This window comes from Boleophthalmus pectinirostris, unplaced genomic scaffold, assembly GCF_026225935.1.
Source record: "Boleophthalmus pectinirostris isolate CB_2022bp ecotype Guang Dong unplaced genomic scaffold, ASM2622593v1 HiC_scaffold_21, whole genome shotgun sequence".
NCBI lineage: Eukaryota > Metazoa > Chordata > Actinopteri > Gobiiformes > Gobiidae > Boleophthalmus > Boleophthalmus pectinirostris.
The window spans coordinates 13,764,835-13,787,622 of NW_026571175.1; the positions used below are offsets into that span (position 1 = coordinate 13,764,835).

A 22,788-nucleotide genomic window follows, 5' to 3' on the forward strand; every position below is an offset into this window, starting at 1 on the left:
AAACATGAGTCAATGCTTTACCTTGGAGTAGATAAACACATTTGACTTGTGAATGGCTCAAATTGTAACAATAAAACTGCAACTTATGCAAAACAATCTGTACACTAATTGAACAATTAATGTCTGTGGTCTGATGGTTTTGTTTTAGTAGATTCTAAGATGCTTAAAAGTGCAATGTGTAACTTTTCTGGTGGAGGGTTTACTGTTCTTGCTTTATCTAGAATATTACCCAGTATAGCCACCAGACCATGTTACAGATCAGATCTGTAGAGAGGAGACAGTAAAATAAAAAGTGTCATTTGAAGGTGCAGTATGTAACTTTTTTGGTTAAGCATCATTATGTGCTTGTATCCATGGAGATGTGCCTTGACTGTTCCATGGCATGGCAATTTATTCATTTAGCATTTATTTCATGATGGTGTGATATTTGCTTGTCTCAATGGAAACAGATTTAATGTCATTGTGGGATAATTCCAGGTTAAGTGATAACATCTCCATGGAGACAAATATATAACACTCTCCACCAGAAATGTTACACATTGCACCTTTAAGGTATTTTTAATAACTTCCAAATAGATTACTTCAAACCCAGTGTGTGAAACATTCTGAGCAATAAAATGTAGACAAGAAAAGTTACACAGCACCTTTATGTTAAGCTGCAAAATGTTCTGCTCCTTTGCTGATTCAGTACATGACAAATTTAATTCATCTGGAGTCTGACCAGAGGAGTACTGCTTTTGCTTAAATATATCCACATTTTCCGAGGCAATCCTATTTCACTTGGTATTTTGAAATCTGACCTGTATATAGATGCCTTTTGCTAGCAACCGTCCTTTTTATTCCCTTCTGCACATTTCCATTTGCAGCTATACGCCTTATACACTCTATTACTTCTCGAGTCAGATCCACTCCACAGAAAAACTACAGCCTTGATAACTTGATGCAGCCTCATTCAGAGAGTCAAAAGATCACGATAAACTCAAAAAGATGAAAAAAAAAAAAAAAGTAGTAGTTACCCCATCTGCAAAACATTTCCCAGATCAGCTTGGCGTCCATATTTTATCAGGTTGTTAATGAAATGTATGATAATTCAGCAAAGGGGAACATGACCGAGCATGCAGCACGTCCCGTAGACAGTAAGGTGTTATCTTCGGTTTCAAACCCCACTCACGGAGATGTGTTTTGCGTACGAGTAGAATTAAAGAGGGAGTCCAAGTCCCCGAGTGGAAAATGGATGAGTTAATCACAGCGTTAACGAGAAGGGGCAGAGCGAGAGCGGGACTTTACATCATCTGCTGCTGACAGGACAGAGCCGGACAGGAGCGACTCAGAGAATGTAAGTCCTAATACACAGCAGTTATAGATGTCTACGTTTCATTGGATTTGAACTTTTGAACATAAAAGTAGAAGGGCTGAAGAATTTTGAAAAGATATCAAAAGAGTTTTACTTGTTGTTACTCAGATCTAGAAACACAGAGAAAAGCTAACACAAGAATCAGATGCATTTCAGAACATATTTGTGAAGCACAGTTACTAGATTTGACTTAAGTTTCCAGACAGTAACTGTTACCATCAGCTCAATAATGTGCTCTATTCTTCCAAAATACCAACTAGAGATGTTACAGATGCTCCACTGAAGAATCTATAATAATATGCAGGTCAAGGCTAACATTTAACTGGGCCAAGTGTAGAAGTATGCAAATAAAGGCTTGTTAGTGTACGCAAATATATCAAAAGGGGCCGTGGGGTATTACCTTACTATAACTGGAAGGAAATCCATAGTACATACCAACTCTGCCCAATAATGCTATTATTATGTCACTTAAAAATGCGTTTGAGAACTAATTCTCATTTACAAATATGACTACAGTACTCAAGAAGTACTGTCTGAAAAATCTACATATAATTATTTACACAAAACCTCAAGCAAATTTTTCTGTCCAGGCCTGATTCATCTGCTGGTTTCACTTCGTGGAAACTCTCTGACCTCACATCAGTAGGATTCGTTTGCTCGACAGTAAGTGGGTACTTTTTTTATTTAACCAATCGCTGCTATTTGGTTGTAGGCATATGTAATGCGCCAAATCCCGTAGGTAGAAGGGCAATAATGTCTTTAACCTTGATAAAATTCACCAAACATTCTCTTTATTCCGGCTTTAAATCCTTGATCTCAGGAATCGTTGCCAACACAGAATGTATGGCTTCATCTACATCCATCTCGACCTCTTTGTTTACTGTTGTGCTGTACCACAAAAGGGACCCAGACAGATGCTTGAATTTGACGTCATGGCTTCACAGCGAGGTCTACAACTTCCGAGGTTCTTGCAAACTCTCTAGTGTATTCCGATTCCTGACCTAGTTGCTGGAGAAAAATGAAATTGAGCAGAGGCACTAAGTGAAAATTAAATTCTGACAACTGGACAAACTTTTTAAAGTAAATAAAAAACACGTTTGTCCAGTTGATGTTTTCTTTTGCTATAAAGAAACTTGATTAATGGCTTTTCAGAAATCTTGGGCAGAAAAAAAGTGTGAAAAATAGAAACCTCAATGAAATGGCAATCGATCCTGGCAACATGCTCTCTAAGCTTGAAATCAACCGGTCTATATTTTCAATAACATGAAAGAAAATCAGATTGAAGATTGAAATTGATCAATATGGTTAAAAAAAAAAGGTGATTATTTTTTTCACATATCGCTCCGCCCGTTTTCATCATTGACGTTCGACTCAATGTTAGCAGCAGCAGTCAATCTAACCCCACACCAGGCCGGAACAGTGATATAGTGCATGCTGTAGACCGCCACAACGGGATATAAAGAACACTCAGACACTGAAACAGAAAAACATCTAGATTCCTTGCTGTGCGCCACATTCTGGTCTGGTGAAGTGTCCGTCATAAATCTCACGTTGTTCTGGTGAAGACATGTGAACGCACGAGGTCAGTACTTGAACGTGACAACTCTTCTTCGTCTATAGCTCCTCAACTCCACACGGCCATCAAAGGCTATTGATTGCTGTAATCAAAAAGAATGTGCTCATATGATAGCGAGAATCACGCTGTCTCACAAATCTCCACTGACAAACAGGAGGAGGGCAGACGCTGACAAGTCGATTTAAACTGTCCAATCGGCAATCAATCGCGGCGAGTTAAACAGGCACACTTAGATCCCTTATATCCGCACGCAATCAGCTTCATTAAAAAGAATTGGCGAGGGGTTATTTTTTATAGATTTATGTGTGTTTTTGAGTTCTATACCAATACTTGAAGAAGACAAAATCAGGAATGCAGACAGCACTGTCTCTACGCTCTGCATTTGATCTGGTACATTTCTGCTTTGTAGAGCCAAGATTGAAAAAGGGTTTGACCTCCAAGACGGTTGTATTTTCATTTACTTTTGAGATTTGTTTTTGGAGGTAGCATGTCACAGGTGGAATGTCTTTCAAAGTGAGTCGTAATAAAATGGATAGTCTGTGCTGTATTGAGATATTGTACATAAAGAATTGGAGGATTACCATAACACAGAACATTCACAGTAGAGATAGGCATGTCCGTACAGATATATCGGTTGGCTGATATTTGCCCTTTTTTAATGTATCGGCTATCGAACATAAATCTCTAGCAGAGGACAAGAGGGTACTGCAAAAATGTGATTACACGGCACTATACACACTTTGTAGTAAAAGAAGGTTGTGGATGAGTCTGTCCTAGGGATGGGCTTTCAATGAAATTTTATTAATCAATCGTCGGGAGAATTAATGATCGAACTTTTTTATATAACAAGTATCATCATTATTATTACTGTTACTAATCTGCAAAAATACACTCAACTTTACAACATATAAACCATAACCACTATAGAGCCACGTCAGCCAGTTTGACATTATAATGTGCTTAATGCAGCTTTGCGCAAGTCTTACAGAAATGACACTTAAAACCGCATAGATAATTTGTATAAACTAAGCGAAGAAAAAAACAAAACACTTTTGTGTGCTGATGTGGTTCAGCTTCTGTCGGATTAAAGGACATGACTCAGTTGAATATTGGTGTTCTTTCTGTGACAGAGGGATGTTGATGCTGAAGGTCAGTCTGTTCTGTGTGTGTCGTGATGTTTTCAAAGGTCGGACGTGTGCAGGTTTAGCGCAGCTCTTTAAGTTGCAGTAAACGGGATACTGCGCATACATGCACCATGACGAAACCAGGACACTGATGTGCATGTAAACGCACTCATTGAGGGGTACAGTGTCTCCGAGGAGGAGCTACAGTCCAAATGTGGAACTGAGGCCGCAACTCCAGTGTTTGCACTGTCAGACGCAGCTTCATATCTACGCACAGAAACCAACATTCGGTTTGTCGATTAGAAATGAACGTAATCGACGAAATTCTTAATAATCAATTATCGATTAGTCGACTAATCATGCCCACCCCTAGTCTGTCCTACATTTTAATTTCATCCATTGGGAAAAATTACCTACATCGTCTCTGCATATCGGACAAAAAATATCAGCAGAAGTCATCGTCCATAGATCTCACAATAAATCAAGGAAGTAAATTAATAATTCACATATTCACAAGAAAGTAAACAATATTTTCTCTTGGAATGTTGATTTGAAATTTCATGAAAAACACAGATAAAAAACAAAAGTAACAGAAAAACAGGATTACTCAAACAACTCTCCAACTCTGATTATGCTAATGAGAGAGAAACCCTCGTGAAGGTTGATTTGTGCAGTATGTTTGATTTTTTTACTTGTAAGATTTTTCAAACAAGGTAGTAAAACAGAAAATGGGTCGAAGAGTGGAGAGACTTACAGCAAATTGTCAGAGAAGATAATGCAAGTAATGTAGGACTGCAAGATTAATCGCAATTGAATAAAAATCGCAATTTAATGGATGCAAAAAGCTAATTAGAGAAGTTGTAAACCACTTTAAAACTGTACAAACATGTTCTGAAATGTGATTCTTTAATCAGTTTCTCAGTTCATATTTCAGTCTTTTTTGTCAATTCATCTGGACACGTTGAACTTGTGAACTTACAACAAAAGTTAATCACTATTATAATGCTTGTCAGAAAAATCTAATTGAAAATAAATATTAGATGTTCTTGACTAAACCAGCTTGGACTTAAAATTTATGAAGAAACAGTTTTGATAAATCCATACAGCAAGCAACTTCCAGCAGTGACAGTGTAGACAAAGTTAAAACGAAGTTCAAAGTGAAAAAGGAAGTGCAGTGGTGTGGAGTATTACCTTTTCCTTGTCTCTCATGGATCCTTTGCCGAGAATTGACATCTTGGTGAGGGTGTCCTCCTGTAGTCTTTTTAACGAGTTCCCGCGTGGCCCCAGGAGTTTGCCCACAAAGTTAAACTGCAGAAGAGAGAAACACAGTCAGATCAATCCGAATGTGTGCGTGCATAGATGGCAAAGCAAATGCCTCATGTCAGTCACACAACGCTCCACTGGGCTCCTGACAGTTGAGAGGAACAGTATGGGGCCTTATTTGACATGCTTTCAACAGCTCTTACGCCATCTCCGGCTTTAATGTTGAATAAGGAAGTATAAAACAATCTGCATACAATTTTGTTATGCTTACTCGACAAACAAAATCCAATTTGCTGCTCTGAAGTGAACTTGAGTCAGCAGAAACCAGGTATGCTGTAATAATGTCTATATTTGAGACTTTTGATGCGTTAAAACTTTTCAGGGAAATCAGGTAATGCAGTATTTTAATACAAGGTCAGTTGTGAATAAAGCTAGATCTTTTTTTAACTGTATGTTTTTTAGAAATATTTTGCAGAAGTGGATTTGGTTGCATCTTCCTCTTCACAAAAGTTATATACCGAATATCTCCAATAGGGCAGCATAGTTTTGAAGCAGAACTAAGTATCTTTCAGCCAAATATAAAAAACAGCCAGGGTTGCCCAGGAGGATTCTCTTTAGATTGATGTCAGCCATTTTTGCAAGGGTGGTTTTCCTCCAGAGACAGTAGAGGGAGATGACGGACGCTTCAAATGCCCTGAAAATACATATTTAACCACCACAAGGAGTTACAATGACATTTAACTTAGTTCTGCTTTAATTGTATAATGAACTAATGGTTTTAAATAGTCAGATATCAACCTTTTATGTGACAGATCCTCGTCTACTAACGTATCTTTAAAATACATGTGGAGAAACAATAAAATGGAATCAAAAATCATGATTGATCAATATGAGGCAAAACATTTGATTAAAAGTTTTTTTCTATATGATTAGTCCTTGTCTTGTTGTTAGAGTAGGTACAGAAAATTTTAATTGTTAACCCTCAAGTTTTGATGCTGCAATAAATTTTGTAAATGCAGTCTAAATCTTTATTCCATATTTTTGTGAATGCTTCTGTTTGAGTGAAAAGAAACTGCAAACAAACTTGAAAAATATTCCACTTCCTTGCATTAGTAACAGAATTATCATTAGATGAATCATTAATGCCTCTCCCAGCATTTTGGGTCATGTCCCACAGCCTGCAGCATCTCTGTGCTTTGCTGAAATCTCAAGTTCGCTCCCTGATATTAGTTCAAAGCACACTGCGTTTCCGAATGTTTGAACATTAATAATCATGATGGTCTTGTTTGAGCGAGTGCTGAACCCCGGCACCTTTGGCGTAAAACCGTCCATCAAAGGCTTCCGGGCTCAGATGACTTTGCAAGGTCACGGCTTTTTGCCATAAAACCTACACACTAAGCACTAGTGTCCAAGGATGTGGGTGTCGGCACAATGTCATAGGCCCACCCTATATATCAAAGATAGTGCATCGCAGTGATGCCAACACAGATACACTTAGTAGATAGGTGAAATATGTGCAGACGGGTTGCGGCAGATTCAGTTCATTTGACAATAAGTCTTTCATTTTACACATTAGAACATTACAGAACAAAAACAAGATCCAATACCAGAACATTTGAAGAATTTTGGGATAAAATACAATTCAATACATTTTAGTAAAAGTATCTTTACAGCTACTGTCTGTCAGTTTATTTGATTTTTATTTTACCAGAAGATGTCAGATGTAAAACCTGTTCCCACTGAATTTGTTTAGGCTCACCTGTGCTCTCTGATCTTCTGTCAGACCAAAGCTGGTACACTATCAGACAGCAGTAATGTAGATAGCATCCAGTGGTGAAATGTGAGAATACAACAGGGTCAGATCAGTTAATCTAATTAGATATGGTAGCTTTAATTCAAATCTGAAAACTTTTGTCCAGTTGACAAATTGCATTCCTCCTCTCCGTGGATTCTACCTGGACGACTGAGGGATTTTAGACACATCATATCTGAACAATAAACTGTGAATTTGCAACTTTTTTTGTTCTGGACTTTACAGAAAGACAACAAAAAAACATGTACCAATCCACCGTTTCAAACAGTAAACACCTGGCATGTCTATGTACATTCAAATAAGTGACCAATGTATTACTAAAATATTCACTGTCTCCTACACAAGTCATTTGCAAACAACTTAATCCTGTTTCCTGTGCCTATTGCTGGCCAGAGACCATACGCCCACATGGCAATGCCATGATTGCAAATTTATCCTCATCATACTAATGAGACCAGGTTTGCAGATGAAATGAAACGTAGAAATTGAACTTATTACATATTTGGCAATACATTTGGTTTAATTTTGAAGATGATTTATTCATGCCTACTAGAAATATATGTTTAGTGAAATCGCTCCTAAATTCTCATAACTTTTGCCATAGGGGCTCAGAGGCGATTTGAGATGGTCAGTGTGATATTAGCTCTGGTTATCCTTTACCTGTGAGTTATACAGCTGCCTGCTCCAACTACCCCGGCTATCAATTAGCTGTCTGAGCACCAAAAAAAATCAACCATTTTTGTTCTACACCTCACCTATCTCTCTCCCGCCTTTTGTCCTGAAACTGGGTGCTTATTAGGGAAGCGTGCTCGCTGTTTCCTGAATGAGGGATTTGAGCCGGGAGCTTTAGTGATTCGCTCTAATGCTGTAACTGACTGTTGTTTTTTTTTTTTTTTTCCTGGCCAATTCCAGCATCTCTCCCTTTCTCTCTCTCTACTTTGCGATGGGGTCTATAATTAGAGGCAGTGCTTATACTGGATCATGCGGTGCTCTATTCAACCCGAGCCTCAAAGTAAATACCATGCCCCACTGTGTCAAATCTAGCCATGTTCCTGCAAATGGGACTAAGTGGCCTCCCGCAATGTAACGACCTTGCTCTGATTTGTATAGAAGACATAGTCACCTTTGCATAAGAGTGTACTCAGCATATTCACGGACAAAACTGCCAAATTAAGTCAAAATTAAGTAGAAAAGTCTGGTAATTGGGTGGCTTCGTATAGAATGGTATAGCGTTGTCACTGTTGTAAAGGTTTGCTAATTTTGCAGACGAGTTAAGTATAGCAACTTTCTTGCAGACGTATTATAAAATAGAGGTAATATTGCATGTTTAAAAGCATCAAGCTGTAAAAAGGTTCAAATGAGAAGAGGCACTCACTGTTCCATCGCTGCTGAGTCACCAAAAAGATGCCATTTCAATTTCAAAATCTCACAATACCAGAACACGTAGCACTTCTAGCAAATATACAACACGAACTTGTACTTCTAAATGCAACCCTCCATGTCCTTTCTTTCTAGAGCAACAAGAATTCAAAAGGTTTTCAAAAGGTTGTCTTATTTATCCAAGTTGAGCTTTGTAAAAGTTTGTTTGACATCAGAGACATCAGACTACACTGGAATATTGTATTTTATCAGGGAGAAACCGAAAAAAAAAAACTATGCAGCCTAAAAAATAACAAAAGCTAGATGTATTACATCACATCTTGACACCTATATTATTCTGGGGCTATTTGTGTGTTCTCATTTGGAGATGTTTGTACACTAAAGCTAAGGTGATAGTTTGATTTCCACATGTACTTGTGTCTTTGGGCAAGACATTACATCAACTGGGAGTGAGTGATTAACTGTGCTCTGGGCATCTATGACTGTTAATAACTTAAATGTGAAGATTGTACTATTGTAATAGTATTGGTTCCATAATCCAAATAGGCCTAATTTGGACAAAAGCCTTTGGAGTTACAAAAGGTAGAAATCATTTCATAACCACTTCATACGTTCTGACGCAACCAGTCTATCCAATTATTCTCAGAAGCTTTTAAAGATTACACAACTTCAAAAACAAAATGATTAAAATCAAAGTTCACTATGTTGGTACATTGTGTTTTATGGAAGGAATAACATCCAAAACAGAATTGAAACTGGGATGTGTAATGGCAGCAGATTTGTAGCAACCCAGGTGCACGCTACTCACAATCAGGAAGGGCATCTGGCATAACACACTGACACATTTCAGTGATTCTACAGTGATGATGAAAGAGATTGGTTAAACAAAGCAAGAGTGTGTCTCCTCCAAGACCTTAATTTAACTACATTTAAAATCTTTAGTCCCAGCGAGACTGAATAAGCTCTGTACAAACAACAGATGCAGAAAAATAAATACCTTTTGGTCTGTTTTTTGATGAAGACAAAGCTTGCCATTTATGTCGCTTTATTTACTGACAATGCAGACATTATTACCACGATGCCGGAAAGGGAGACAAAAGGTTAGCCGAAATGTGCTGAGTCCAAATATTCTCCTGCACATCCATCATCTCCACCTGGATGAAGCGTTGATCAGCCCGATCAGCCAAGGCATGCTTCGCTTGAACAATGATTCACAGGAGCACACTGAATGGCCAACATCTCCCCATGTTGCTGTGCTTGCTGTGTGCACTTGTTCTGCCTGAAGGCTTGTGTGAAACAAACAATTAATTGCGATGATAGAGATAAAAATACAAAGGAATATTGCAGTCACCGAAAACATGCCAATATTTCCACACTTTTCAAATGTAATTAGACTCTTGTGCTGTTTGCAAAATTTGACACTGCACGCTTGTTGGACACATTTTCACTACATTAGCTTTGAGTTGACAGTTGTTTCCAGTGCAGTAATCTTGTTCTCACCAAAACAAGAATGCACCAAGTCAAAAACAAATGCTATTCAACACAATATCACATCATTGTTTGGGAAGTTATTCATGCAAGATGCCCAAACCAAGGAGCCCCATGTATTGACTCCATGTGACAATGTGAGTGAGCTGTCTTGCTCAGAGGCACAATGAGACTAAGATAAGCTTTGATTCCAGTTCCATCAGTCTGACCCACTAATAAACTGCAACCCCTTTAAGAGTATGATTTAGTGCAGTGATAAAGTTGTCAATTTCACCTTTATCACAGATTCATTTTGTAGGTTGGATTTCTGCCAGGTACTCAGATTTCCAACTTCAGCCTAAACCTACAGAATATAAACTATATATAGGGCTCTAAACACATACAGACTTTTTAATAACAAAAATGGTGGCATTTGTGTATTGTTATAAGCATAAGTATTATTATGTATAAACAAATAATTAACAATGTCTGATTTTCCTCAATAATATATACTCACAAAAACTTACAAAATCAGTGTATTTTGAAGACTTCAGTAACCATATTTTAACATTTATTTGGTTAAAATTATATTATAAAAGTCTCAGTGTACAATAGAAATAATAATGTGACGACTAATGGAAACAATAATCTTTCACTAATCAGCTAATACAATAATATTTAGTTTGCAGCCCTAATATGCACATCCTTCAACTGGGTGTTTTATTTTGTATTTTAAATGGGTTAAATTACTTTGTTTGCCATTTGTACTTATAAAAAAAAAAAACACACACACATTGGAAAAACATGTGCGAAAAGCTCAAAGTGCAACATGAAATATTAAAAACAACCACATGAACAAACAGTAGACAGTCATTACAGACAACATATGACACTGTGAAATAAACGAGATTCAAAGATTAAGGAGCTAAAATATGAAGGTGCTACCTCAAAGGTCAAAGTGCACTGTTCAAGCTTATAACAACTTGTGGGAAGATGCTGTTAGCATGGTGAGAAGTCTTACACTTAATGGAGTGATATCTTTTATTTATTATTTTTAGGGGTCACAGTTCACAGTTTTTAATTGTTTAACTCTTGTATTCAATTCCAAAATCTCACAATACCAGAACACTTAGCACTTCTAGCAAATATACAGCATGAACTTGTACTTCTAAATGCAACCCTCTATGTCCTTTCTTTTTAGAGCAGCAAGAAGTCAAAAGATTTTCAAAAGGTTGTCTTATTTTTAAGTTGAGCTTTTTTAAAGTCTGTTTGACATCAGAGACATCAGACTATACTGGAATATTGTATTTTATCAGGGAGAAACCAACAAAAATCTATGCAGACTAAAAAATAACAAAATATAGAGGTCTTACATCACAGCTTGACACCTGTATTATTCTGGGGCTATTTGTGTGTTCTCATTTGGAGATGTTTGTACACTATAGCTAAGGTGATAGTTTGATTTCACTGCCCACACTACATCATGTGCTTGTGTCTTTAGGCAAGGCATTACATGAACTTGAATGAACGCACTAATTTGCTGTGGGTGACTGTGCTCTAGAGCATCTATGACTGTTCTTAAATGTAAAGACATTTAAAAGTCTACATTTGTAAGAAGCCTCTGGTACAGGTATGTCACAGTTAACAATTTTTAATTGTGTAATTGTTGTATGGTTACCTTCAGTGTCTTGAAAGGCACCTCAAATGAAATGTATTATTATTATTTTTACAGGTAACCCAGATCAAAATCCTGATGATTAAAAGTTAATTTGATACAACTTATCATAAGTCAAAATGGGCAGACTGGTGGTGAGTTTGGTATATCTGACATCATGTTGTTGTTGGAGAGTGCTAGGCTAATTGGGGCCAAGCACAGTGCCATTTTGAACCCATTAGCTGATAGCTCCTCTGTTGAACCACATAGACTGAGAATACTATGGAAAATAAAGCACCAGCTTGTTTTAGAGCATTCCCGCTGTTTAAATAAAGCTCAGGCAGATTTGTGGTCAATTTGTCAGACTAATGCTCGTTAATGTCATACATGAAGCTTAATCTGGATATTTAAAAACACCGTATATGCATGATCCCTTTGAATATATGGCTGGCACCGTCGTCATATTGTAATCCCTGCTGTTTATCACATATCAGGATCCCATCTGACTCCTGCTGCGATTGATGCTTTGGGCTTTGGCTAATGCTGTAGTTATCACCGAGGATTAGGTGACTCACGAAACCTGCCTGTACCGCGCCATCCTGTCACTAGGCCGAGTGAGAGGATTGGGCAGCAATATAAGCCTATGTTGAAGTCATAGGGTGCATAGGCAGTAGAAAGTTCGGATTAACTGAGTCTAATAGTGAAGATACAGCAGGGGAGCACTGTTTGAATTAAAGTTTTGCATTTTAATCTTCAGGGAATTGCACTGTTTCTTTATAAAGTTCCCATGAGGGATGGGCAATGTGCCAGAATATATATATATAATCATTTTATTAAAGCCAAATCAAAGTTTTGATGATGATCATGACTCATGTACATTTAGTGATCTGATCATCTGTGAACAGTTAAATCCAACTGTCACTCACTCCGAGGATGACGGAGGTTGGCAATTAGAGGAGAGACTGGACAACAGTGTTAGAACACAATATAGTGTTTACTGTCATATCTTTCATGCCTGGTTCACAAACAGTTCAAGTACAGTTTATGACTCCAGAAATAGAACACAAATTTCAAAGTGCAAACAATAGAACTGTTGCTCAAATTTGTTTATATCAGCAGAAAAAGACAAGTGTAAAGACAGCATCTACTTTAAGTGTATGACTGATCACAGTTGAGCTAAAGAGGCAGCATGGGGAGGAGAGATGGTAGTTTGAGTCAGCCGGAGCACAGGGGTAGGGTGGGGGCACCTCAGATCTTTTCATCATACACTGAATGTATTACTGCTGGGCTGGCGAAAGGTGTGCTCACAGAGCGATTGTGCTGAGGACAGCAGGGCACGATGAATGGATGCTCCAGGCTCACAGCACTGCCACAGCACTGGAGACAAACCAGGGGGACTCCTTACACATGGCTAATGGGCCGCTCAGCTCCCTGCCAGAACACAAGACACACACACACACACATGCATGGACTGATGAGCTGCACATAAAAAGGTTTTCTCGAGGGCTTAAAGCACAACAAAACCATTTCATGTACACGATGACATTTCTTTGATGATAAGTATGTATGTTGGTAGCTACCTTGCACCAATAGCTAGGTCTTTTACAGTTTTCTTTTTGATAAGTACACCTAACTGAAGGCTGAACCCTAAGCCAACTTTAGTAAGAGAATCGAAGTACAATGTGGATCAGTGGTGGAGCTGAAGCACATATAGACACTCGTCTATCATTAGCTGCATCATTAGTTCCAATCCTTCTTTATTGTTTTGGTCAAGGTCTTCAACAGCTCAATTTCATTTTTGGATTAAGAACAAGCCAGTAGCTTTGTGTCCTCCATTTATCCAGAGTTATTGTAGCAAGGAGCAGGATCTACAAAAATATGTTTAGCTGTATTCCCTTTTGCCAAGAGTCAAATCATAATGATGGAAAAGGCAGTTTGAAAGATTGCCAACCAAACTATATGGCAGGAGGAGGCATTACTCTGTCAGGGTAATGTCTGTGGCTCCAATGCGGTCATGTGATTTCTAAATAATTGGTTGGGCGTTGGGCAAACATAAAAGATGAAAAGAAGACTTTGATTTCTCTACAGTGCTATTGCAGAACACATTTATACCATTACTCGTGCCAATAGCGGAGCAGGTCCAGGCATTCATCAGTACTGGGTAGGAGCGCTTTATCACAGAGAATCAGCAGCCTGGAACCTGCTGCTGCGTGTCCTTGCTCGCCTCATTTTGATAAAACGCAGTGTTTGCCGAGGATGGATTCAAGCTCACTCAGTGTGCTTCTAAATGGCTATTGGGAAAATGGCCGTGCCACTTCAATGCCAGAAGCCAAAAGGTGATGCTCGAGGCTCAGGAGAAAAACCAATTCAAGTCCGACCGATCACTCTTGCCATTGCTACCTGTCAGATGGAACAAATTGAATTTGTCTTCCTCCGGTGGCTTGTTGGAGCTCTAAACAGCGTATTAGTGGCTCTACTTATCAAAGCTGTCAAAGTAAATCTGTTTAGCCAGGAACCTGCACAACTTAGATCACCCCTCAAGTGACACTGCATACAGAAAGAGCCACTGCATTCTTTGCACCTGATTCAGCTCAGGGAATGTCAATAACTAGTAGACTACACTGGCTTCACCAATTAGCAACTAGATTGAATTTCAAGGCTATGTAAGTGACACCAGCAGGAGAAAATAGCTTTGTGGTTGCTAATAACTTAGATTGGATTTCATGTCTGTAACTATGTGTAGAATATTACTTACTGTTACAACTAAACTCAAGATAAAGTTTTGTTTGTTTTCTAGTACCAACGCTATTCACTTTTTGGCAACACTTTAAAATATGGTTCCTTAGTAAAGAATTTCTAAGGCTATAATAAGCACTTATAAAGCCTTAAGAATCATTTGTAGATGTTTTATGATGTCAATAATTCATTAACAACACAACATGTTATTATAATATTATCAACAAATCAAGTGATTCATGAGTTGTATTCAATAAAAATGCTTAATTTGATTATAACAGAAGGCAGGTTAATAAATACATTTACAAAGGCTTTATTACTATTAAGTTTATAAAGTTGTGTTCAAGTTCCCTCCATCTCAAGTATGGAGTACTTTTGTAACCATGAATAATTACACAACAAAAACGTAACTTTTTATTTTAAGCCAAGTAAGGCCATAACAAACTAGCCTGTTAATAAGTCACACAGTCAGTGTATTTTTGTAACAGCGTATAAGAAATGTAGACAAGGGATGAATCAAAATCACATCCGGAGCATCTAATTAAAACTCAGTGAGCTCTAATTTTGAGTAAAGACTTTTGATTATACTCTCCACTCAGAAGGCGACATAACCAGGAAGTTCGCTGCAGTACGTCTACAAGCTCCCACCACACAGCCCATGCTCAGCCCACCTTATTAATACCACAATTTATTTTTCAACAATTTATTAGATTTTCTTAAAAGTCAAATCTAGAGAGATTATTCCCCATCACAAATAAGATCTTGTAATTTGTCCATGGCAAACAGACATTCTTCTAAAACATTTTCAAAATAAAGAGGCACTAGAGAGCCTTTTTTTAGATTAGATGCTTAATTTACATATCACTGTGTCAAAATGTGCATGCATGCATCAGGTTTTTTCCAATCAAAATTGTATACTGTACATGCTTAAAAACAGTGGCTAGTGCTTTTTAATGCCTTTACTAAGGACCCTTAATTTAAAGCATAACCCACTTTTTAATGTACAGTGTACGAAGGAAATGCCATCTCATGTCCCTTGTCAAAGATATCAGCCAATAATGAAACAGATGCAGCTGTATTTTACTAAAATAAATATTTAGGCAGTACATTGTAATGTTGCTTGTCTGCAGTATGGAAAAAGAAAGAATGTTAAAATGCTACATTTTATTTTTATCAAGTCAAAATAAACAGCAAACTTATTACTTATTGTTACTTGAGTTTAGTTTCTATTTTCTAACATTAATCAATTCTGTCACTGTTACTACTTTTTATTTGACAAAAGCAGTTTTTTTGCAAGTAAACATGTGCAATGTCATGTCAATTACATGATAATTCCCAGTTTGAAGTGACGACTAATGTAAAACGTGACAATGGTGATTTTGACACATTTATTGTTAAAATGCAGGTGTCAATCTTTTCCTGTGAATCCCTCTCCAGTTTTGTTCAGAGTGCGCAAAATAGCACGTCTTTGTGTGGTCTAGAACTGTACCACTGCAGAGATGGCCACACGTCCTCCTGTGCTTTGGCCCAGACTTGAGTGATGTCTGTGTGAGTAGTGTGACCCCAGCACTTTTACACCAACCTGCCCGAGGCCCTCCCACGGGGAATACCCTGTCATGTCCCTGCCACGCACTCACTGTCACTGAAGCCTCTAGTGCGGGGCTGCTCTCAGGTCCTCAGACACGACTCTGCTAGAAAGGCTTCAAACAAGGGGCAACATCACACAGTCTAACATCACATTATATGCAGGTAATGACTTTTTATTTTGTTTTCTAATATGTTCGATTAAAAAGAGAATTTTAAACAACTGGATCATGATTTTATTCAAACCTGAAACGTGAAAAACACTGGTTCAAACTAGTTCAGTTTGCAGTGTTCCAAATTTATTGCTCACTTACCTTATGCATTCCAGGCATACCAATTTTTCAGTGCACTAAGTTTATAGGTGTTTTTCAAAACTTTTGGAGGCCAGAGCAGAGATATCTTCTGGTAATCATAACATATGGTAAAACTAAAAATGATCATGCTAACGCACACTTTCTGATCATTTGCAGACAGAACACGGTGGACATATTTTGACCTCAAGAGCTGTTTATATATTACAAAACAAATTATGCTGAAATACATGAAAAAAATCAGATACAGGGTGTTTGTCCAGTTCTAGATGAATATGTCGTTTCAAACTTTGGAAGACTTGTGAAAATCCTTCAGTTATACCACCATCTATTTAAGATTTATAAAAAACACTGTATCGCAAATCTTGTGTAGCTTTTCATAAATATTCATTGCCAAATTACTATAGGACTGCATTAAAGCGTCATTGTCCAAGGTCAGTGAAACATATTCTCCCTATATGCTTCGGTTTATATACTAACACTGCAACTATTGTTAAAAAGAGAAATGTTAGCCCCCTAATATAGTTCTAGCCCAGTTCTGTCAGACAGCACTCCGCTACACGCTGCATCTAATAACTTACAAAGCATCAACAAAATCTGTCAAGTGGCTGTTGGGAGAAATTGAAGTTGCAGTCACTGTAGTTAGTTTCATTATCTATAAATAACACAGATTGTGGAGTTGTGAGTCCCTGGTGGTGTCGGAGGGGTTACACTTACTTTAGGAAACTGCTTGACGGGTATTAAAACTTTCTGCCCCAGTTTCATGTTCTTGTTGATGACAACATCGATGAACCTCTCCTTCTCCTCCTCTTTCCCCTCATCTTTCTGGATTTTTTCGATTTCTGAAAAGACAAAAGACAAAATGTTACTGTTTTTATATGGCAATGAAAGTAGCATAAGACACATGTTGCTTCTTTGCAATTTTTCATGAGAGGATATGGACCATGATTAAGTCTTACATTTCATTAGGATTCCGTGTATTATATTCTTTCAATAATAGAATATGGTAGAATAAAAATGATATGAAATTGGCTTAATATAATTCAATAATATTTTTGGCAACAGAAAAACTGGCAAGATTATTTTTAACGAAAGCTTCTAACACTGCCAAATATTCAAATAACACCAATTATTTGGAGAAAGTTCCAAACCTGACAAAAGAAACTCTCTGCAAAATGTAATAAAACATGGAAATGTCAAAACATTCGAAAACATTTTTAGACTCAGCAACAATAAAAAAACACAGCTTCCTTACTTTGGGAAGGATAATGTGGTGGCTAAAGTTTTGATTCAGGAACCCAGCTAATGAACTGTTCATATCACTTCTTTCAATCAACATTTAACATACTCAGTTCTTGATATAGATTTAGTTTTAAGTTCTTTTTAGGCAATAACGTAATTTTTATGGTAAATCAGAATATTTGTTTAAAGCATGTTCTGATAAAACTCAAGATCAAACATTATGCAGTTATGTGTTTTTCTTTTTTTCTTTTTCAGTATTGATACATGCTTAAATGATCTAGTTTTGAGTTTTTTGTTGTTTTTTTAAATGATCAATTTGTATCTGATTTTCAATACTTCTAAAAGCCCAAAATAAGGCAAATCTATAGCCTGTAAATCCATACCATTCCATCAGTTCTCGTTCTCTCCTTCAGTGTTATCCTCCCTATGAGCTCTGGGGCATGAATTCAGTGACTTGTTTCGTTGTTAACTGTTGGCAAAATAAATTAAATTCCATATTCACAAGAATGTGGACCGGTGTTTCTTCAAGCTTATTATTCTCATCAACTCAAATCCACCATGTAAACAAGTGAACGTGTGTCAACCAGAGATCCGAATGCACCATAGTTGTTTTGGCAAAGGCGCGACTTTTTCCTATTTCTTTCATGAGCGAATGAAAAACCACAGTGGGGACAGAGAACCCCACGGCGACCCAAAACACTGCTGCCACACTGCCGGCTTCTTTTGGGAGAGGCAGACTTTGATGTATTTGGAGATGTAACCTTGAACGTTTAATCAGATGGATAACATCTGTGTTTTGGTGCCAGGAAAATGGTTTTGCAGAGAGGGCAGCAGGGAGGGCAGCGAGAGGTGCCGCACAGCCCCCACAAAGACTTGAGGCTAAAAGCTCGACAGGGGAAAGGTGAGGCAGCGGGCCAACTCTATTACACACGTTCTGTTGGGAGCACAATCATTTTGGTGAATAAACACATGCATGTAAACAGAAAGACAGAAACACAAAAATAATATTGTACTTTTGATGAGCTTTGTTTAAAGGGCTTATACGCTATTTTGTTGTTATTTTATGTTGAGGAAAACAACCTTTTCCTCACGTGTTCGTTAGTTTCTGCTTAGATAGAAATTACACTTGAAACAGAAATAAAGTCCAGATAATTTACTTATTCCGATATTAGAAAGTCATACTTGTACAAGGAGTCTGTGCTGACATTCTCATGCAGAGATTCAATGTTTTACGCCTATACAATGACTTTTATACGTAAACTTATAGTGGGAGGCTACCGTGGTTTAGACTTAGCGGCTCTTCGTTGGTGGACAGGTCAGCCAGGCCTCTTCGCACTTTGCATAGTCCAATCAGACTCCATACGGGGTGTTATCTGGCTAACAAGTCATGACATCATCCCTATCAGTAGTTCTTGTCCTACTTAGTTAGTTTGCTATTAGATAGATTGGAATATCATGCATTTGTCTTGACATATATCTATGATTCTCACAGCTGTGATCAGAGCTCTTACCTTCAAATGACCTTGGTACAATAATGAACTATAGAAGTGACTATACAAAAGAGCTAAGCCCCCTAACATTCATCAAAAACAGACCTGGAGTTGTGTTTTGTCTCATTCGCATATGTTTAACACACAAACCCTGCAAATATAAACTGAAAACACTCTATTCCACAGGAAGTGCTTCACCGTGTTCTTTTTTATTTTTTTCTTATAAAAGGTAAAAGGTAGCCATTGTTAAGGTTTGGAGAAGTAAACAGACTAATAATAAAGCATTACTCAAACATGTGTGATTGAAACAAAACACAATTCAGGTATGTTTTTGTAACATAACAGTTTGGAAAATTTTATGTAACATAGGACCTTAATGTATTATAAATAATCAAATTAAAATAGAATCTCCAAGGATATAAATGAATATAAAAATTGTTTCATGTTCAAGGCACTGTACTTAATTTTACTAACTTAAAAATGTGGAAAACAGAACTAGTTCATTTCAAACTTTTTGCACTGGTCCAGTATTATTATTCCGCATTTTCTTCACGCATCCAAGCATCCTAATTATTCATCACAGTGAGTTTATAAGTGCTTTTCACAACTCTCAGAGACCAGAGCAGACTTTTGGTGTCACAATAAAAAACAACTTCCTGATTCTCTGACAATAATATAATTAGATTCACATGAAGGCATGAGCTGCAAACAGCAGAATGAATCAATAACTAGTTATTTAGTTATTATTAAGTTATTTAGTAGGGGTGTAACCATATCCAAGTCTCACGATACAATATCGTCACAATATGAACCTTGCAATACAATATTTATTGCGATATTGTGGGAAAGTTCACAATATGGTGGGGAGGTGGTATTTTGTGGAGCTAACAAAACTAATATCCTACTTTTTCCTCTTAGAATGCCTTGACAAGACTTAATCTAAAGACTGAGACTCAAAAGTGCTTAGAGCGGTTATTTCTTCATGTAGTCTACACTGAAATGGAGCAAAGGATCATGGTCTATGTAGTTCCCTCTGCTGCACCATAACTATTCATTAAAGCAAAGAGACTTATAATTCAAAATATTGTGAGGGTCCACAATATTACTGTGAGGCCTTTGACGATACGATATCACGATATTTTGGTTATTGTTACATCTCTATTATTTAATCATCAAATCTTATCGTATTACATCAAAATGGCTAACATCTCCCCACTATAAAACATATTGTTCCAGTTACCTATGTCTGTTGAACGATTAGTCAATACTGTAACTATCATGGCAGGCCTAGTAAAGGTTCTGAACTGTATGTGAATAGTATTATGAAAAGAGAAGAGCTTTGTTAAAGTAAAATCTGAACAGGGAGTTTGAATCATGTGTTCTAACAGGACATATATATTATTTCAGTTAGACTGTGTCACAAAGCGTTATCCATATCAGTGAAGTCATATTCATTGTAGTTGCTCATCAGAGTGGTACAGTGATACATTTGCTGAATGTAATTAAAAGCTTTGATATGAGTTTTAGCTGGGATAAAAGGAGTTATCGTAGAGATGGAGATATCTCCCAGCTTTGGTTTATCCCGGGGGGGCGCAGAAAGCACACGTTCAGAGGAAAAGACTCTATTAATATTAATGCATCACCTAGCAACATGCCAAGATGGAGCATCCCCTTTCCACCAGGCGGCTCACTCCCAGCCTGCAGCATCAAATGTGTTGCTCAAATGTGGTTTGAAATTCTGTGATGTGTAATGCCTAATTTTTAAAGCTTAAGGCGCATTATTTTCAAACTTTGAAATAAAAAGATGCTTTGAAATAAAAAGATGCTTTGCTAAAATGCCAGATAAAACTTCACTGGGGCAAGGTTATAAACAGCATGATGTTGGGAAACGTGAGGCAGAAAATCTATCTAATCCAGTGTTTTGGCATCCTTAAAATTTAGTGAAATTAGAGAAATATTAAACATGCAATAACTCATTGTACTAATACCGCTGTCATTTTATTGAGCACATTTCAGAAGTTAAAAGGCACCGTACCAGATCTTTACAGTCCTAAAAATATGAAAAACAGAGCTTATTCATTTTTAAGTTCATTCTGAATTTGAGTTTATAAGAGCTTTTCACAACTTTCAGAGACCAGAGTGGAGCCATCACAGTATAGCTAACAACAACTAGCATGCTAACTACCCCATTCCTGATTAACAGATAATAATTAGATGTACACAGTACACAGCTGATATATTTTGGCCTCAAGGAAAGATAATTTTGCTCAAATCGACTACAGGGCCTTTAAAGACTTTAGATCAATATTACTCCTGTTGATTATCGCCCCAACTTTATTTGATGTTCTATTAAAATGATTCAGCTCAATGAATAGATGTTTTTTTTTTAGTTTTTTTTTTTAGAAACTTCAAGTATTTTCAAAGTTTCAGCACTTTTCTTACTTAAACTCAAAATAAGGGAGAATTTATAAAGCGAGGTGAATAAACTTGCAAGGCAATCAATCACGAGGTGCACCATGCCAACAACCTGCTGCTTCAAATGAGTTTTCTCTTACAAAAAAGGATAGTGCAAATGAACTAACCGTGCCTGTTTTAAAGATGAGAAAAAACACAGCAGTGAATGGAAAACTACCTACCTCAAGTCATTATCGAGTGTTCAAAGAGAGGATTTGAACTGGCATCACTGAGACGGGCAAGGTGAATATTGCTTTTTTGTGTGAATTCAGCTCTTTTTAACTGCAAATAGGTGAGGAATAGCAACGGGAAGGCTGGATCTGTTGCACATTAACACTGCACAATATATATGCAGCATTTTTGCATTGACAGTGTGAAAACCAATGCTTGTTTGAATAAATTATTTTTACAGATGAGCCACGTGAATGCTAAGAGTACATATGCATTTCTTTCATGTAGAAAGCAATGTAGTAGAGTGAATTCCAGGGCTGCACAGTAACTAAACATAAAAAGATGCATTTCACTCATCCTAGTTTGATTCTGGTTTGATGGTGCATTTGATTATCCACCCGACTCGGAGGGCCGAGGACGTTGCCAAGTCACACACACTGACATGGCCCTTTTCCTCGGACAACGCAACTGAGAACTCAGAAGCGCTCAGAGGAGACCGAGCAGGGTTGCTGAGATAGAATCCAGGATGGCTGCGCTTAGTGTCACTTGTAGTATGAACTGTTTTTATTGTGTTTGGACGCTTTGGTGGTTTAAAATGACATTTCAGTCACTCATATTACTGCGATACTTTACTGCGTCCATATCACTTCCTATGGGTTTTGTAGTCGGTGTCGCTTATGTTTTAGCCCATTTCCTGTTAGCTAACGTGCCAAAATGATCACGTGACTACCCACGCTTTCACTTCACTAATGTACTGAATTGTACGTAATTCTTCGTCAAGGTTCTGTAGCAGAAGCACATACTTATTTTGGAGTTACTTGTACTCTGCAAGGCTAAAGCAACAACAGCTTTCTGGTTAGCGTCCATGTTTTTCTCCAAGTCAGACACACGAAACATAATAAAATGGTTGAAGAGTAGACATGACGTCATATCTGAGATCTCAGTAGTAGACGGAAATGATAGACTGTAAATATACATACTTTTTATACAGTCTATGGTATGAACAAGCACAGCATGAGCACAATTTAGTCCTGGTTTAGTTTGTAAATTTTCAGGTGGTGTGTGTGCTGAAGACTACTGCAAGAATTAAGGGGAGACGCTGTAGGTGAATGCAAAAAAATCTTAAATTTAAAGATATCAACTGGAAACTTCTTCTATAGTTTATTTAG

General features: G+C 37.4%; 1 protein-coding gene across 1 annotated transcript in view; it reads right to left on the bottom strand.

Annotated features, from left to right (window-relative positions):
• khdrbs3 (KH domain containing, RNA binding, signal transduction associated 3) overlaps positions 1-22,788 on the bottom strand; it is a 133,218-nt gene that overhangs the window by 62,012 nt on the left and 48,418 nt on the right. The window contains exons 2-3 of the mRNA XM_055157495.1: positions 16,980-17,104; positions 5,246-5,362 (exon numbers count right to left, since the gene is read on the bottom strand). Coding sequence (XP_055013470.1) covers positions 5,246-5,362; positions 16,980-17,104 — 242 coding nt within the window. The remainder of the gene's footprint in view (positions 1-5,245; positions 5,363-16,979; positions 17,105-22,788) is intronic.